This window comes from Monodon monoceros, unplaced genomic scaffold (genome assembly GCF_005190385.1).
Source record: "Monodon monoceros isolate NGI ecotype Baffin Bay Population unplaced genomic scaffold, NGI_Narwhal_1 Super_Scaffold_1, whole genome shotgun sequence".
Classification (NCBI taxonomy): domain Eukaryota; kingdom Metazoa; phylum Chordata; class Mammalia; order Artiodactyla; family Monodontidae; genus Monodon; species Monodon monoceros.
The window spans coordinates 18,646,032-18,666,348 of record NW_021703765.1 but is presented as its reverse complement, the minus strand read 5'-3'; the positions used below and the strand labels follow the sequence as shown (position 1 = coordinate 18,666,348).

The following is a 20,317-nucleotide window of genomic DNA, read 5'->3' as shown; positions in this document are numbered from 1 at the left end:
ATGGATCACAACTGAACAACAGAATCTTTCTAGATCACAAGGTTTCTAACAAGCAAGTTAATAGATTTGCTTATGGTTTTATTTTTAAAAATATTATTATCAACCAACAAAAAGAGGGGGAAAAGGAACAAAAAAAAAAAGAGGAAAGAAAGAAAGGGGGTGGGAGGAAAGGAGATGGGCTGACTTGAGCTTGCCAAATTCAGAGCATCACAGGAAAGGAGGGCCTCTGGGAATTGATCCCAAATGAAACTAAATCATTTGCATATGCCGAAGCAAATGCCACCCGAGCATACATCTATTCTCAAGAATCAACTTTAATAATTCAAAGCACCTATTTCCTTACAACTCAATGTGGTAACAAAACGCACACAGTATTAACCTACAACGGCGGGATTGTGGTGTCGGTTCCGAAGAGCAAAGCCTTGGCTAATGGTGGAAAGTTTCCCTCACACTGTAAAATAAACACACACACACACTGCACATGCACACATACAGCGAAGGCCCAGAGGTTTGTCTAACTCACTTGCTCTGCATTTATTCGGAAGGTCCCCAGAGGTTTGCGTAAACAGTACTTGAATTATAATCACACATTTCATTCAAATTTCATGCTTTGAGGATTTTTTCCTCATTAGAACAGTTAGTTGTCAATCTGACAGGATCACATTTGTAACCTTTAAACCACCCTCAGTGTTTCATACATAAGGCCAAGGTACCCACCTACCAAAGGACAGTGTGTAAAAACCATGGCTTAGAAAAGAGGCTGGAATTTAAAGGGAGATAAGTTGGGTTTTTAGTTTCGGTCATTGTTCCTTTGTTGTTTCTTATAAAGACCCCTTATTTAGAAGCCTGTTTGTACAGCCTCTCTAAATTTTCATAGGTGGACTGCTAGAAAGGTTTCTTAACTATTTTGATAAACAACCATTCTGCTTCACCTACATTAAATGCCTTTTCTTGCATATCTGCTAACGTATAAATGCCTTTTTATACATTATGTAAGTATAAATAAAATTTTCATACTTTAAGGAGCCACAATTAATATTTTAAAAATTGAAGCTCTCGTTGCTTTTAAATATATTAACATGTGCATAAATAAATATTTTTAATCTGATAAGGTGAAAGAGATTTTTAAACCCTGACAAATCAGCACCTGGGACTCAAAAAATTAAAATGGGACTAGAGCACTAAGCTTCCTGGCTTTATTAACTAATGAAAAAGGGTCTGAAATTTCAAAAGTACAAATTTGCAATGATTAATAAAGATATACTCCTTTGAAAGGTGCTCTTTGCATTATAACCAATGAGACACTGAATGTATTATCATCCAGTGATGTTCAAGTTTTGGTTTGCTGACCTTGGAGTATATTTCAATCACAGAACTCAAGTCGGTGGCTTGTCAACTGAGACTTTTCTGCAAACTCAGACTTTGAAGTTTTCTTTGTGACAGAAATATCACCCATGATAAATTTTTAGTGTGATGCGTGGGGCGTTAGCACAGAAGTATAGAAACAACTGAAGCTATATGCATAAATTCATGTGTTTCATAATAATTTTAAAAGAAGTCTTAATCATAGCAGCCAATTTTTAAGGGACCCTGACCTGGTCTGTTGTTTGTTTCATCAGCGTAAAATTGGGCAAGTTACCTAACTAGCAGTAGCTAGACAGAGTCCCTTTTTATCACTGAAAGGACTGGGAATGGAGGTTAGCCACTGAAAACAGTAAGCCACCAAGCCCTCTGATGGTTAACTGCAAACACCATTGAGGACACTAGGGGTAGGCAGTGTGCCCAAGTGTTTTCTCCGCCACTTTTGGGAAAAAAAGTCCTTACCAGTACAATTATTGTTTAGAATACTGACCACCTAAAATACATCCATATTATTCTTAACCTTTTCTCTAAAGTTTACAGTTCTTTTGTGATTTTCCAAAAAATCCTTGACAGGTATATTTGGGATGAAGGGGAATTAGGGACACATACCTAGAGTTGTCACAAAAATCGGGGGAATATCTGACCAGAACTCGGAAACGCATGTGTATAGTATCACCTACAAGGTACACTTTCAGTAAAAACTTGCTGAATGAATGACTGCACCAAAGAACAAGTAAACATTCTACACCACTTGAGTGGAGAGTCTTGGATTTCTGCATTCATTCAATCATTTCACAAACAATTATTTACCATTTCCCAACTCTGGAGAGCCCCGTTGTGGGATGTGCACAGGATTCAGAGAAATGTACAACAGTCTTCCTGCCCTCAGAGATCTGCTACATGGCCAATGTCATGTGCTCAAGGTCACGTGACCAGTGCTCTTAATAAAATGGAAAAATAAGACCAAAGACTAATGCTTTAATTGTGAAGTAGGGACAGTCGTACATGTATTAAACAATCGGACAACAAACTATTACGGGATAAGGAACTCAACTATTCACTCCCAATCACAGATCTCATTAAAGTAAATTCTGCCTCTTTTTCTGAATAATGACTGCAACATTACACTGTTACTTCGAAGTCCAAATAAACCTAATAAACACACGCATACACGTACCCTGCAGATTGCCCAAAATAAGGCAGGTGCTTAACAAGTGACTGAATGAATGAATGAATGATGGCCATTTGAAGGGAATGTCATTTTCCCCCAAAATATAACTTGGTAGAACTTGTACAACTCCATGTTTCTATTTAAGTCATTAAACAATTTTTTTATATGATACTTGCTTACTTCTACAACGCTGTTCTTTTTGACCTAGTATGGCTCAATTAGCTAAACATCATACCCCAAGGAAAATAGTGATATTCATCAACATACAGTGATTACATAACATAATGGGAACAAGCAAACTTATAAAGTCAATGACCTCCTTAGGTAAATATCTACCCTATCAAAAATTTTTGATAATAAGACAGTTAACTAATACATGTATAGTGATATACAATTTAAAGAGAATACAGTTGCCTACACTACTTTCATCTTCATAACTAGTACTCCATGACAGGTATTATCATCCCTACTTTAAAGACAGAGAATTAAGGCACAAAAAGTCTTGGATGACATTTCACAGATCACAAAGCTACAAAATCTCCAGGGCTTAAACTTGAGGGTCAGATATTTCTGTATGAGAATTACCACCTCGCTCCTCTGCAGCAGTGTGACAGGGGCCAAGTCATATCACAGGTTTTTTAGTTTCCTCCTCTTAACACAAGTGCTTCTTTTGAGGCATAAATGAGAGGACACCTCATTTAGCATAGCAGGGGCACGTTATAAACGAGTAAATTTCCTTGTCCCTCTGCTCTTTCCTCTGTGCAAGAGTGCCTTAAAGAACAGTGGGAAAGCAATCCCCACCCAAAATAGGCAGTAAGTAACAGAAGTCTACTAAAATGGACAAAAATTATAAAAATACAGGACCACGCTAAGCTCTTCACTACTAAGCAATCAAATCACACTACTGGCATGAGAAGCTTGTATGTTCAGTTAGTTACTTAAAATACATACTTTCTGTTGATGCGTCAGTGTCAGAATCTATGTTCTCATATTTAAACATAAATGAATGATAAATTTTGCCACGTCAGAGAAAGGAGCTTATCTGGGCTACCCTTATGCACTGAAAACAGGAGGTATTGCTGAATTTAAGTTATTCAGAAGCTAAACAGATTATTTTTTTTTGCTCTCCAGTAGGAGACATTTAATTCATAAGCTAAACTAATGTTGCTGTTGAGTTAGTAGTAAATGGACACACAAGGATTGTTATATTATAAAAATTTTAGTGAATGGCGACAGCTTACAATACCTAAGATGGGGTTGGTGTTTAAAAACCAACTTAAACTGCAATGACAAAAATCCACTTCATAAAAGATTTAATTATCCAAAGGAGGATGCAGACACACACATACACACATGCACACACACACAGAGTAAAAAGAATTTTTTCTGATGACCGTAACTTGAGACAGCCTTGCAATCTAGGAGTGAACACCATCAAACTTCCTGTATGGACATTTCTATATTTCTTTGTATTGAGATCTTTAGAATGGAAAATAACTATGTTCTCTGATAAGTGAGTAAGCTTTATTACTTTAAAACAATGGTTCTCTTCAACTGGAATCCCAATTATCTCAAACTTTTTTGCCAAATACACATTTATCTGGAGAAAATACTTATCTCAGACAAATATACTTGTCACATAATTATAGAAATATTTCTCTGAAGCAAATCCGTATTACACATAGGACTGAGATAAAGCACAAATCATCTCAGTCATCTCTGGGGCATAAACTTATTCTCTTAGCACCATTTAGATTATTACAGGTACAATAGTTTTAAGAATTCGTATGGTTCAAATGTAGAGAAGTTTAGTTTGAAGGATGCTTTTATCATAGAAGAGTATCAAATTATCAGCATAGACTGGGAAATCTAAATTCTATTTGTGGCCTAATCAGAGACTTCCCACCGTTATCTTGAATTGGCTACTTTTATATGGCTTGGGTTCATATGCAGACATCTAAATGGTTTATCACATGATCAATATTTATTCTCTTCCTGGCTGGTCAGATAGCGTGTAGTCACATTGATTACTAAGGGTAAGCAATACGGACTAAATTTTTTTGACCAGACTTCTTCTGTTCCACAAATATTCATCTTCTACCTTTCTGTGGCAGTATTTCTCTTCAGAAGAAAGAGGAGGTTTCTCATTTTGCTTTATACGGTATTATAAAAACTCACAGACATATACTGTTTTGGTGACATACAGTAGTATGCAAAATAAATGCAAAAAACTGGTTCCAAAATTCTTGCATGCAGTTGGATCTGGTGAGAATCATTTTCCCACTTTTCCACGTTTTCTCATTTCTATGGTAAAGAATACAATGAGCATGTCATTACCCACATGAACATAATATTTTCGAAGAAACTCAACAAGCCAGAGATATAAAATGGCACTACCCTGCAGACCGGGGAACACGTATCTAAGGGCATGTATGATATGGTAAAGTGACATACACTCAGTTGCAAGAACAGAATATATAGATTTTCATGTTTAATTGCAATGCAAACTGCACGACTGACTCAAACTGAAGTTCACTTCTTCCTTCCTCAATGCCATGCAAAGACCTGTAATTGCAAAAGTCATACATTTATTCTACCACCAAAATCTCGCAAACATTGAATGAAATTAGAAAATGATAGTGTAAGTGACACTTCTGACGACTGAAGGAGATATTTCAGTTAAGCAGAAAAGCCTTCATTGCGCTTCTTATTTTTTGCCCAGGACATCAATCTCTTTCCCCTGGGATAAGAGGAATGTTCTTTGGGGGAAAAAAAATTCCTTTATCCTAACCCAGTATAATCCATAGCCAGTCTCCAAGTTTGATACAAAAACAAACCATTTCTATTTTGGTGCAATGAGGAAGCATCACACTGGACAATATAAAAACAGAGATGGAGGAAGTTGACTCAGATTGCTGCACTTCCTAGATGAAGAAAGCTAGCAGGCTTACCACAATCACCTGTAACAAATGAAATAAGACGACAACTGTTTTTTCCGTCAAATTGATGCACGTGTAAAAATGAATTCCCGAAAAGTTAAAGGGGAAATCCTGGGTATGTTTGTTTGCCTGGATGAAGGATGCCATCTGAGAAACTTTTGACAAAATGGATTGATGAAGCAGATTGGAATCTGGGCACAGGATGTACACAATTTTTTAAACATTGTGAATAAATAATGGGCTTCCCAATGCATTGCTCAGTGATCAGAGGGAAATGTGATATCACAATGAAAACCATTTTCATTCTAAATAGAATAATTGTCCAGGGTTTGTTAAGTCCCTTTGGGGCTGGCAATTCTAACAACTTCCTGAGGTTTCTAACTGTTGATTACCTTTCTTTGACATCACTGAGCAAGTAGAACAACGAATTGCTTGCTGGGCAGAGAACAAACAATTTTCAAATACTTTAATGGCTATCTCTGTTAAACACTCAGAATTAAAAGAGTAGGTAGAAAGAATGAAAAACAATGTTTTAAAATGGAAGTGAATGACCATACGAGATTAGCATCCAGTGCCCATCCGTTATCGAAATGTCTATCTCAAATTCCTGTTTTATAAAGTTTCTGCCTAAAATATTCTTTTGTGTAACTGGGAACCAGCCCCCCCGGAGCAAGAATTAATGGTATTTCAGGAGAAAGGAGTAGCAGATTTAAGTTCCCTCAAGGCTGATCCTTAGCCTAAAGCTTAGGCTTGGTCATTGGTCCATTCCTGACCTAAATACTGCATTCTTTAACTCAAAATGACCTTGAATTTTAACTACTCAGTCTCAAAAACAAATGACCTCTTCCTCCGTTAATCATAAGCACTTAAACATCTACCCCACACATAAACAGAGATGCGTGAAGAGTCACATGACATGTTTTGCGTCATCATCCATTGAGACAAGTGCTTACAGCAAATTCCATGAGTAACCCCAAAAGAAATTGTTTTAAAAGGGATGTTGCAATTACAGAAATTTTTGAGCTTCTACTAAATAAAACAGAAATAAATTATAAGCTTTCACTGAACACAAACAGCATTAAAATTAGAAGCATTTGGCAAAAAATCGACACCGATACATTTCAGTTTCTAACATTAGGCCATCCGAATCAGGTATAGGTGAGGAGTGCCCAAAACTCATAGGGCAGTAAGGATCTTACTTCCACTCACTTATGGCTGGGCGGAAACTGATTTAAAATGACGTCTTCCTAGTCATAGCCGGCATTAGTAGTCAATAGTGCCAAATTGCCAAATTATGGTGCTTACAAACCAGAGGTATGAAAGCTGCCTCTATTTGTTTGACAAGGGTGTTTCCCAAAATGTCAGTCAGCTTTCTGCCTCCTTTGAATGGGATTATCAAATGCATTCTGAAAGTAAAACAACTTAAAATTTGCTTAATATGAGTCAAAATCTTAAACAGGTCAACTTTCCCATGCTTACACCCAACCAGAGATTTCCTTTCCACAGCACGTGACATGTTCTCTAATATCTGTTCAGAGCCTGCAAGCCATGTTCTTTATGGGGTCTAAGCACCTACCCACTCAGTGCTACCATATAGGTATGTGTGCATATGTGTTGTGTGCAAGGAAAGGGTACAGAAAACACAGTAAACTTAAGAGTTCCTCAAGCCTTACCCATTTTGTACATGGCCTGTGTCCTTCCAACTTGCTAGCAATGCTGATCTATAACTGATCAACTTATACTTTTTTCAATAAGTACATTAAAAAAAATAAAATAAAATGTTTGGGCCCATAGGCTTTCTCAGAGTTAAGCATTTCTGTATCAAGTCATTCTTAGTACCATTACTAAACAAATGGCTATATTTTATGATAAATAATTTTTAAACATAAAAAAGTTAAAAAAATTTTAATTGTCTTTTTGGTTTTTTTTAACGACTTCCAAAAGAGCTAAAATTTCTGATTCTCCAAGTATGTGGGGATGAGACCTCCATCTCCATCACCTGTTCTCCTGTCCTTATTAAAATAATGTGGAAGCCAGAAACCAAGACGTTGCTTCAAGTTCTGCCTTTATCTAAATCTCAGTTTCTTTATAAATATATATGTTTTGAATAAATAAGTGTTAAATTGCGATCACGAGAGTTTTTTTTTCCCAACTTAAAAATTCTGTGATTTATGTTTTTATTATAATGCGATATCTCTGGATAACCAATCTCTGAAAATATAAAGCCAATCAAAAGTTGTTTCTGCAGCTAAACAAGCAAAAGCTCAACAACAGGGGAGAGATACACAGAAGCTGCTAGAAGCTCAATCACTATCTGTGGCCTCTTTCTTCATCTTGCCAGATCTGTAACTCTCAGCCATCCAGAATCAAGTTCTGTAGTCACTTCCAGATAAGGACCATTCTAGAATATATGGCTCTTCAACAAAGTTTAATGCCATGAATTGTAGCTAAATAAATTGTGCCCCTACTTTATTGCCCCCAGATACTATAAATTTTTAAAGAGTAGAGATTACGATTTAAATCTCTTTGCCCCGCCCTATAACAATGTTATATGCATATAATAGGAGCTCAGTTACATTTTTGCTCATTGAGTGAAGGAGGAACAAAAAGAGATTTATTTCCTTCCTTTCCACAATGACAGAAATGATCAAGTCCAGAGTTGTCAGAAAAACACTTTACAGCCAGCTGTAACTTCAATCTGAGAATAAGTCAAGCCTTCATGAAATGGAAAAAAATGAGTATATCATTAGACAAAAATTTTCGAATAGAGCTATACCTACCTGATACTGATAAAACACATACACACATGTGGCTATGATGAATTGTTTTCCCAGTTTTCAAACGTTTTAATGATTAGTTTTGATTTCATGAGCCTGGCCTTCCCCTCACCTGGATTATAAGCTGCGGAGGAATAGGGACGGACCAAATTTTATTTGCTGGGCTGGCAGAGAGTGTAGTCATTTACACATATACTTTGCAGAAGGGGGCTTGGAGAATCTAATTTATCTTCCTTTCTCTTGTATAGTGTGGCTATTTTCTCAATGGAATAATTAATCGTGCCAACAATATGCCAAAGATATAAAAATGGATACATGCATTGTCACTTTTGAGAGGTGATACTGTTATGTCACTTAGTATGTGTGATGCAGACTCCTGTTTCATGTCTTCTTTGGTTTTTCTTGGCAGGTCTCCCCTACTTATTTAATCTATATTCTACTTTAAAACTTCTTTTTATAAACATTTTCTTAGAGGGACAACATACCCTCCTATGGCTAGACATTATTTCCTAATGACGTGGAGGAAAACAAAACAAAGAAGCAGGTGCTTTCCATGTCATTTCCACATATTTAACCTTTTTTTGTTGTCCTTTCCAACACATTCCATTTAACCAGATTTTAGGCACGACAGAAAAAAAAAACTTTGAAAGATGTTATTTTGTTACATTGTTAAAAATATGCTGATAACAAAGAAACTCGCCAAGAATTACAGTAAATCTCAGAGTTGATTTCATCTTTATACTATATATTACATTGTTACCAGGGACTGTGCGATTACATCAATTGTTGGACTTTTAAGAGACCTAGTCTCTGTATTTATTAGTCCACAAGGTGGATCCGTGGTACTGGGCCCCTATGAAGCATTATGAAATGAACTCTTCCTTGGCAAACTACTTGTGGCCACTTGTATCTCTGCATAAATCTTCACAATGGCAGGAACTCTGTCTGGTCCATGGCTGTGCACCCTCCAGGAAGCCTGGCACTTGGTAGGTGTGCAATAAATATTTGCTGAATTTTTAAATTTGACACTTGAGCCTGAAGCAGATTCAAAGCTAAGTGGGTATATATACCCACTATATATATAGTATCATATCATATATGATATCCTATATCATATATATATATTGATGATATAGTATCATCAATCGCTCTCCATACTTTCTGGCTGATGTCAGATGGGGAGCTGAAGACTGGAATTTTGTTGATTAGAATCCTAAGAGAAAGGCACTAACATTTTGTAAAAACTGGCTTGAAATACACTTGAGATCTGGATACAAGTAAGTCATATCTTTCATGAAGCAAGCTTAATGCATCTGGTCTACCTAAAATTTACTAAGTATATAACAAACAGTTAATACACTTTCAATGTCCTTAACTAAGAAGAAATGTCTGAAAGCATCTACAAAAATAAGTTATCATTTTAGATGTTCATACCTTTTTAAAAAAGTTTCCTAACTTACTGATTATAATCTTAGAGACACCTGGTAGCAATGCAATAGTTAAGGATTTGTCCGGGTCTCCTTTTAAATTCCCAATTTTCAGATGTTTGGAAGAACAATGCTAGAATCCTAAATTTGCTACGCAGAGTTGTCTGTAGAGATGCAAATTTCATTTATCTCACTCTTTATATACTTTTCTTTCTGAAAAATTGTTAAAAGGCTAAGTCATTTTGAACCATACAGTGCATGGAAATAGGCTGCTTTAATACTTGAGATGCTTTATCTTTATTATTTATGGCTCTTGCCGGAAAAAAAATACACACAGAAAAACACCTCAACTCACCTCTGCATATCCTAATATACCTTAATTTCTTTGAATAAAATGCAGGTGCTTCATTTTAAATGTGGTCCGATGACTGACGTTTCAAACCAAAAATCTTAGTAAGTGGCTGCAGTGCTTAACGCTGTTGGCATGCACGGCACTTGCATGAAGGAAACTAGGGCCATGCCACCCTACCGTGCAATACATTTAACCTGAACTCTTTAATCTCAACTGTGGTTGGCCATTTTGCTGTCCTGAAGGCTGCAAGTTCCCAGTAAAGTTGGAAGACCGACTGAGCTTTAGTTTCCAGCGAAGATTATTTCTGTTCTCTGTTGTTGAGTTGGGAGCACAGCTGTGCAAAGGAGTTTCAATGAACCAAGGGGTGGTCAGAGAATAATCAGATCAAAACTTCACCTGAGTTCACAAACTATGGACCACACAAAACTTTTGTGAACTCCTCCAGAACCACAAGCATTTACATGACTTTTAAACTGGATCTGAGTCAAGAAGTATTGCTTGATATTGACCTCAAGGGTATTTTTTCCCCTGATTTTACCCAATATACACAGCCATGAACAAGGACTGAGCCTAATGTCATTTTCCATACAGTAACTAGCATGTTATTTGTGTTTCACAAATGAAATGTAATTGCAGGGACAGAGCCTCCCTCAACTGCTCATTCAAATCAAACCATAATATTAAGAGCATTACCTTCAAAAAATAACAGCTTGATTCAGTAAAAACATTCTTACTAATAAAAACAATAAAACGTCCTAAATCATACTCCACATACTTTAAATAGCCTGAAATAACTTTTATTAATAGCGTGTAAGTCTTGTATTCATAACTGAGTCTTCACAGTGAATGCACTACTTAGGTATATTCTGATGAACTGTCATAGGAAAAAAGGATCTGCCATCATTTCTAAACAAAATCTCCAATTACACAGTTCCAAGATAAATCAGAATGGACCTTAATTCAAAGTATTAAAAACAATGGGCTAAGACACCCAGCCTAGAAAAAAAATTCCTTTCAGAAAAAAGGAAATAGTATAAAAACTCTTGCCTACTTAAAATGAGTTTTAAATAGATGCAGGGGACAGTGCCTGCACCTTTCTAGAAGTAAGAGCATATACTACGAAATAATAATTTGAAATTAAATAACTGATACTAGCAATTTGAGTTATCCAGTTGAATTCATAAATTATGACCTGGCTAACTCGGAATTAAATTTATTAATTATTCAAAATAAACCACTGCCTGTTCTAGAAAACATCTTAATCCTAACCTAGAGAAAAGTTACTACTTAGTAACACCTTTCTTCAGGGGCTAAGACCACTCCATTTCTACTGTTAAAAATACCCATTTAAATGGGTGATAGCCAAATATATACCGATGAATTATTCAGATCTTCTCAAATGTTGGGGCAAAAGGAAGGTTTGGCAAATTGGTACTATATTTTCAGTTTAATTATAAAACCGATTCTTAGGAATTAAAAATAATGTCTTAAAAGCTGACTGAGGACCAGATTTGGCCACTGAAGGCTGTGTGACGCTCTTGCTGAAAGACAAGAACAGAACAAACACATCCGAGCAGAGTGTGCCGGCCACAATCATGGAACTTACACCCAGGGAAACCTGTCCTTAATTTATCCCGTCGTGTGTAGATTTGGCAAGAATCTCCAAACATCATTTACATACCATATGCCCTGAATTACCTAGGCACAATGGCTGTGGATAAATATGATGTTTGAGGTCTGACTGTTTGCTTCCTTCTATAAGTTTTGCAACTTTCATTTCATTTTTCTCTTTACTAAACAACTGAATACGATATTGTGTGCTGCGTTAGAATGTTTTGCTAAATCAATAAATAGTTCATTGTGCCTTGTGATTAGAAAAAAATGATCCTGAGGTAGGCGACCAGGAGGTATTATTTCTCCTAAGTAAGAATCAAATAAAGAAAATCAGCTCTTTATGCTTTGAACTCATTTTAACCTTCGGTCTCTTTACTAGGCATATAAATGCAAGGCATTCAACAATTAAATAGACAGAAATCAAATATTATGACTTCTGTGGAACGTATAAAATTGGTCAGCAAGTTTCCATGTTTAAAATGCGTCCATGAAAAAAGATTCTTGGTAATTCCTGTATTTGTTCCTCTTATAATTAAAAGGCATTATTATTGTCTGGTGCCTTAGTTTCCCTCTTCCCCCAACAATGGTATTAACACAAACTTAGTAATATTTGTCCAGATTCTCACACTAAATTTAAAGTCAGATTGACAAAAATGTACACTTAAACCAAAAAGATCAATAGCCTAAAAAAGGCTTGGAGCAGAACTACGTACATATTTTTTGTTGTGTACTATAAATTTGACTGTATAAACTTCCAATTAAAAATGACATTCACACCATCATTTCTGATAGAATTTTGCACAGTAGGAATACTCATTAATGCAGGGTAATACAGTGTGATAAGCAGCTTAGACATCAAAATAGCAAAAAAAAAAAAAAAAAAAAAGCCAGTTGGTCGGCTCTTTACATGAGTAAAATAAAACTTAAAAAAATTAAATACCTGAGGAATTAATTAAAAAGAACACTTATTGGCATACATATTTTTTTTTAACTATGTCGAATCAAGAGCATCCACTCTCTAGTCAGTTTCTACTGCAGAGGTCTCAGTCCTAGTACAAAAACACAAAAACAAAAACATATCCATCCTATAGCTGATGATAATACATTAAATGCATTACAATATTCAAAATAGAATAAAATTTAAGTTAAATAATTTTACTTATCCTACAACTACCCTCCTAAATAGAGTGTGTGTATATCTATATACATTTATATATTTTTTTAATCATTTAATTGAAGGTATCTGAAATAACTGAATTCTTTTCAGCATTGGTAAAAGAGAGGCAGGCAGGAGCCCATCAGCTACAAATTGTGGGCACATGGGTCATTTCTTGATCTTAAAACTGTAAAATACAAAGTGATTATATAATCCTCAGGAAATGGCAAAGGAGAAATAGGTAAAAGGCAATGTGGTTATTTTAGAATCCTATGAAATAATTTGCTTTCTTTAGGGGACAAGGAAAGAAAAGAAGCTACCCCTTGAAGACGGGCAATGAAAGGGTTAACAGACATATGCTGTATAATTAGGAGATGCATTAATGATTATGAATAGTAAATGATTTGGTGCAAAGAAAAAAATTTTAGTCAAAGGGACATGTACCTATCTTACATGTTTATTAGTAACTGTATATAACTAGAGAATTCTGCTATTAAGAATCTTGCATTATTGGTGTAAATACTTCCAAGGGTACATCAAATTGTAATCTTTCATATGACATCCATCAAACCAGGCTGGAGATTTTGACAAACATTAAACACAGTAAGGAGGCAATTATGTATGCATGATTTAATCTGCAACTAATTAATATGCAAATTTATTCATATGTTAGTTACTAAATTAAAAATGCAAAGAAGCCCTTATGGTGATTCTCGAAATTTTGCACAAACAGAACATTTAAAATGTAAGAAAAATGAAGTTTTTTAGGAACCTATAACACACTTTTAGTGTCTCCAGAACCTGTTGCATTAAGAAGACTCAAAAAAATGTTTGTTTAAATACTAGATAATAATTTAAAAGGTGTGCTAATTTTATGTGAGAATGTGGGAACAGAAAGGTTAATCAGAATTCTCTCGAACTCTTAAGAGATACACTCTAATTACCAGACAAATGGTATTCTATTTCTAAGCTTCCTTCCCTGCTTTTAGGGTTGTCAAAAGTTGGTCATCTTACTGATATCTTGTACAAATGGTTAGGGGAATAAATAGTATATGAAAGCGACTAGATATATTGAAAATTCCAGGGTAACTTTGAGACCATTTGGTGCTCACTAAACACACAATTCACTCCTCAAGATGGCAACTCGCTCTTTTTGCCTTTGGGGAACAGCTCTTTGCAAACAGAGGAATGGGAGGAAAATCTTGAGAAATTCTCCCCAACTCTCTTCCGAATGAATCCTTCAAAGAAAATAATGCCACTAACCCAAGAGCCACAACCTCCCCCCAAAAGCAGAAGGTAATTCCGTCTGAATTCAATCTGGCTATTTTAGCCCTGCGTTTTCCAGACAGCCCAAAACGGATTCGACTCTTTGATGGCAGATGAGGGATGTGGAGTCCTGTCATTTAAAAAGATCTTTGGATGTCTGCATACTGGGGAATATCCACTGAAGTGCATATCTTATCCTTTGGCACCGCTGCCTTCTGCGAGAATCTGGTTTCCCGGTGATTTCCTAGTGATCAGCAGTGAGATTTCGTGTGGATCACCTCTGATCTGATTACCTTTTTCATTCGAAGTCCGACGGGCCATGTATACAGCTCCTGGAGCTGGCTCTGGGAACAGCGGTAGTGGCCTCAAGAAATCAACGCAAGTCAACTGTATGAGGAAGCACAATAGCGGCGTCTACGGCTCTTCCTAGGGCACTGAACTCTCACCCACGTTAGAAAAAAAAAAAAATCGCCATCAGTCGCATCGCTGCCAAGTGACACACAAAAAGGAAGTTAACCATTGGTTGTTACTTTTATTCACAGTCTGACTCTGATCTCCCAGCTTCCCTTCGCCCCTTCTGATGCCAAGCGGGCTACAGCTTGCCCATTTCATTTCAACCACGGCAGCCAAAAAAAGCACTGCCCCACCGCGCAGCGACAAGCAGTCTGTTTTGATATTAGTACCTCAGTATGAGCTAGCAGAGAGTCAGATGTCCCCAAACTATGTGCCCTCCCCTGAGGGACTCGGTCCCGGCCTTCCTTGGCCAGAGAGATGGTGAGCCTGCCACAAATCCTCAGCTCTGAGAGCACCGGGGAAGGGAACGCACCATCCACGGGGCTCAGGCAGAAATGGCGAGGAGAGCCTCTTCTGGGGAGAGGATTCCTGCCCTCCAATTTAACACTTGTGTCTAACTGGAAATATTAGCTCGGATTCTCTGCGCTCCCTGCCAGCCAGCATTCAGGAGTGCAGACTGAATTATGTAAGGAAAGGAGTCCTTTTCTTACGTAATTAAATCTTAGTAGGGGCTAGTTAAGTAAGCATCAGATTTTCTTATTTTTCTTTCATAAAAGAAAGAGGTCGATGTGGGATTCAGAAGAATACTTTTTTCCCCACTGATTCTCAGAGAGGGAGGGAGATGGTAATAAAATCCTCCCTTTCTCTCCCCCAAACACTCTGCTCTCTTCGCTAAATACACTGAATCTGCCTTTAACCTGGTTTAACCCCTGAATGTGTCTGGAACGTGCTCATTCTCTCCAGCCTTAACGGATCATGTTTTTTTAGGGTTCCAATGAGGCAGCCGCAGGTGAGGAACTTGATTCCTGGGCACTTCAGGAATCTGAGAGGAAACGAGGTATCTTTAAGTTTTACAGGTGACTCAATTTTGCTTGTGACCAGAACTGAACATAAAGCTTTTAAAAGCTTCAATGTACACATTTATGCGTTCATTACACAGTGTTAAATCTAATTTGTTCTTTTTACTGTCACAGGAAGCACATGTTTAAAGCAATCTGTTTCCTCATGTGAATGCTTTCCTGTCTGTTTAAAAAAAATTGCGACACACTTTACCCTGAGTAACCAAGAGGTGATCATAAATATCCCTAAATAGCATTAAACAGATATGAAAGACATTAACACTTCCAGAATGCCAAAGTAGTATTAAAAAAAAAAATTCTAACAGATGCTCCTAGGTCAAAAAGTGAAATGTGTGTTTCCTGAAAAAACACTCTCACCAGAATCATAAATGAACTGGGAGAAGTGAGGTGTTGCTGAATAAACCAGGATCCTCTTGGTGAGGAACTCGGCAACCCACTGCCAAAGTGCACTTGCCATAAAAAGCCAAATGGAAATGGAAGTTTGATGAAAACCAATATCCTTTGTAATCCACAAGGTGGCAATGACTACAAATGAGGGACGACTCTTCGAGGAAGAGGTCCAGCCAAAAGGGACCTTTCCTGAGGAACTTAACGTGGGGTCTGGTTTTGCTGTACATTGAAATTGGCTGGGAAGAGATATTTGTTGTGAAATGTATCAGTCATGCTCTCTCTCCTCCACCCCTTTGGCAGATGTTTTTTTTTTCCCTTTAAATGCGAGAATTCATGAATCAGCCCTTGCAGAAATTGTTTTAGGTTTCCCACAGCTGACAAGCAAAAATACTTTTTTTCCCCTAATGAATTCAGCAATGGCATTGAGAAAAAAACACATTACTAGGCAGCAAAGGCCAGAATCCCCCAATTCTTTGACTTTCCCTGAAAACGTCTGTTTAAATAATCCTGTTTCATGTTAGAAATGGACCTAAACAGTCCTAAACAAATCGAACTCTGTTTTACTTTAGAAGAGAAGCAAACTGCCACACGCACCCACCTAGTCAAGGTATCTTCGTCTTGTCAGATGAAGTCAAAACCCCAGGCCTCACCGTCTCTTTTTATGGGTACCAGAGCCAGCCCTACAAAGGGAGACCCGGGCATCACTCGGGAGCCCCGCTTCTGGCCACTTACAGGATGACGTTGATAGAATACGAAATCAGAAGCATGTATCTCCTTATCACTTAGAGGCAGGGCTGATTTAGGCATAAACAAATGATTGGCAGAGAGAATCAAATTATGAGGACTCCGTCATCTTGGCCTGATGTCCTCTTTCAAAAGAAAAAAGATGGAGTACGCCCTTCCAACACAAACTTTGCTGAGCGATGAAGCTGGATGATTCAAAAGGCTGACTAGGTGTCTTGGACGGATGGAGATACTATTGTAAGGACGAAGAGATACAGAAAGTGCTCACTATATTTCCTAAGTTGAGAAAAAGCAAGTGGCCTCCATTAGGTAGAATTTTTCTGAAGGCACTTGAGACCCTGGTCTTAGTTTCTGCTCTGTTGCTAACAAGCTGCATGCTTTTCTCTAGTGGTTACTCTGTTACGTTGCCAGTGCGCTTATCACAATTACCATTAGCTGTTGGTTTCTAGATACCTACAAGGCCTCAAGGCTATGCTAAGCACATTATATATATTTTTGTAATTTATTTATCACAATATCCTTAGGAGGTATGTATATTTTCCCCATTTTTCAGGGAAGTAGTCAAGGATAATTACATCATATGCCCAGAGCCAGGTAGCTAGTAAGCGGCATAGCCAACTTTAAAAACCCAAGTGATCAGATTCCATGCTCTTAACCACTAGATGATACTGTTTCTATTACAGAAATGCTATTCTGGAATGTCTGGATTTTCTAAGGGATCTGCCTGGGCCAAAGTGGTGCATAATAACCAGTGACTTAGAGGTATTGAGGGTCATTCTACAGTGAGATGAAATTTCTGAATATTTAATTGATTCCACATCATCAAACACTTGCTAAATGAGCATCAGCCAGGCTGTAGAGAGCTTCTGGTCTACAAAGTGTTGCAAATAGCTACAGCCTCATGGTTAAGGACACAGAAAACCTTGAAGGCTGACTGTCGAGGTCACCATCCCAGCTCTGCCACTTACTAGCTGTGTCACCTTGGCCATGTTTCTTCACCTCTCTGTGTCTCCATTCTTTTATGCGTGAATAAACAGTAGTACCCGTCTCAATTGGATGGTGTAGGGATAAATGACTGAATAGGTGCAAAGTGCTCAGTGTGTGATGCAGAATCAACACTGTGTTAAGGGTCTGTTAGTATACCAACATCAACCAGCTCACTAAGCAGGCACTATTTCTATCTATTTTATAGACCACAAAATAGGTGTGCGACCTAACCAAGGCCACTGAGTGAGTAAGTAGAGGATATTAGACACTAAACTAGGAAGATCTCTTTATTTCTAATGGTGTTATCTGCACCCTACTCTACCACTTTTATTCCTATATTCATTCACTGGAAATATATTTTGAAGTAATACGCAGAAGGCAGTGGGTTGAGTTTCTATGGGACAAAAAAAGATGTACATAAAACAAGACAGACCTTTACTCTCTTCAAGGTGATTACAAGTGAGTAGGGGGATTCAGCATCTCCATAAAAAACCTAAAGGACAAAACGTCCCTGTGTTACACTGGGTGTGATTTTAATTTTTTGAATAGGTACAACTTTCTCCAAAGGCCAGACCTGCTCTTTAAAACGCTAAGGCCATTCCCCAAATTGGGATGTGAGTGACACTGCATGGAATTGTTCAATGATACATGGCATGTCTGGCTTTTAGTTTAGTTGAAAAATATGCTTTGAATAAGTATAAATGAAGAAAGAAATGAATGAATGAATGAAAACTTCTAAAAATGCTTTTTGCCCCCTCCCACCTGGGTGCTCCCAGTTTATTATAGGGCTCCGCTTAACAGCTAGATTGTTGATGTAATTTATGAAAGGGAAAACAAAATAGCATTGTTTGTAAAATAATTACTTATTGGGGTTTGAATTTTGTAATTCCGACTATATCTGCTCCATAACAAATATGCTTAATTCTGCTTCCTTCTGCCTAGCACTATCGACTAAGCTACAGATTTTATGTGGCAACATCTTGTATACATTTAAAAATAAAATTCACATAAAGGTACTCTATGAGGAACCCACAGGTTTTGGTACTGAAATTTCACTCACCAAGCAGATGCCTTACTATTAAGCATGACATAAGTGGCAGAACGTGTACCTTTTTATTACATAACAATACTTTCAAATACTACAACAGTTACAGAAATAGGTTTATTTTCCTATTTAGCTTCATGGTTGAAAACATTCAAACTGATTCAACAAGTCTTCATCACCAGGCCATGAATATTCTTTTAAAATCTCAGTTCCAGGAGAAATGAGACATGAATTAAGTACTGCTGCAACCTTAGACAAATTTTATTTTTATCTCCTCTGCTAACATCTCAAGCTATTTGACTTTCTTACCATAAAGCCCCAATTTTTATACTCCACTTATTACTGAATTATTTTGTACTTCAAATTTGTTTCATAATGAGCAAGCCAGAAAATATTATTGTACCCTGGGCTTATACACCTGAGCACCTGTGAGACAGCCGCATTCCCCAAACAGGGTTACTCGAAAACATTACCGCTCAGAATCAGCCACCTACTTGAAACTGCCTTCTCACAGGAGCTAATGACACAATGATAAACTGTGCCAATTGGCAGAATGAAAGCCATTACAATATTATTATAAGTATAATCCAGGAGGCATATTTAGAATGATATGGGCTGGGAGGGAGGAGGCCGCGGGAGAGAGTTAGAAACTCTGTCTCAGATTATATCAAAATAATTGCTCCAAAACAGCATTTTTCTAAAATCCCTAGACGGGAGCAGCAAGTGGTGACAGTGACAGGTTTTGTACGTGCATGTAAGGCAGGTACCACAAGGGTAATTTTCCTGAGAAAACGTCTTTCTGAGTCCATGTTTCACAAAGGAAATGCTTTTTCATCACCATGGCTGAAAACAATTGACAGAGGGCAACACACCGAAAAATTTTCTTTATACTTGGCTACGAAGGGGGCTGCATAAAAAGAGTCCCTATTCTTCTGTTGCACGGAACACTCAAAATAAATTGAGTGAAATTTAATCCACACACAGATCCTCCTCTGATTACTCTAGAAGTAAACGCTTACGGATCAAGTTTCAAGCCTAGCAGGATACTGATGATGAATTCCTCAGATGACAAAATTAGGCTAGAAAGACAACAGTGGGTGCCTGTAAAGCACGGAAACGGAATCCTTAAAAGGTTCTGTTCAAAATCGAATTTGCACATTCTCTCGGAATTCAAATCGATGCTTCTCCTTGAAACTTAAAGCATCTTTATTTCCAACCCTGAAATTTTCCAAAATGCAGAATCTTCTGCACTACCTTCATTTCTCTGAAGAGGGAGTATAAGCTCTAGCAAAGCAGGAAACTCCTCAAATAGCTCTGCACCTATGCAACAGCTGTAACTAAAAAAAAAAAAAAAAAAAAAAAATCAGAATCATTCACATGCTGCTGTTCTGAGATAAAATACCGGAGTATTCAAAATTACAAACTTTGCACCGAATTTTAGAAAAGCTCTCATTCCTTTTAAAATGAGCATGTTCGTGTATACACACATACACTGGGACAGTTGGGATCAAGGCTGAGAATTTCACGTTATTGCTTTGAAATGCAACTTTATGTTCAGTTTAAGAATTCAGTGCAATTTATTAAAATAAAACAACACAGCAAGTGTCTGTCAACAGCCTGATAGAATCTAACCTGCCTTAAGAAAATAAAACTTTGCTATTTTTGAAGAAACTCTTCATGCCTTTCAGGATTATTGCTACGTATTCATTCTGAG

The 20,317-nt window shown here is 37.2% G+C and overlaps 1 protein-coding gene across 24 annotated transcripts in view; it reads right to left on the bottom strand.

The window, feature by feature from the left end:
• Window positions 1-20,317, bottom strand: part of TCF4 (transcription factor 4) — a 360,905-nt gene that overhangs the window by 100,533 nt on the left and 240,055 nt on the right. For 2 of the 24 annotated variants that reach the window (XM_029217486.1, XM_029217506.1), the window contains exon 1: window positions 1-40. This exon is cut by the window's left edge and continues 1,384 nt beyond it. The exons of 19 other annotated variants lie outside the window; for them this stretch is intronic. Coding sequence is in view for 1 of the 5 variants with exons in the window: in XM_029217495.1 (XP_029073328.1) it covers window positions 14,358-14,366 (9 nt within the window). In the remaining 4 variants the exon portion in view is untranslated. Of the gene's footprint in view, window positions 41-14,357; window positions 16,538-20,317 lie in introns of those variants that run through there. 3 more of the 24 variants (XM_029217495.1, XM_029217479.1, XM_029217470.1) reach the window with 3 other exon arrangements.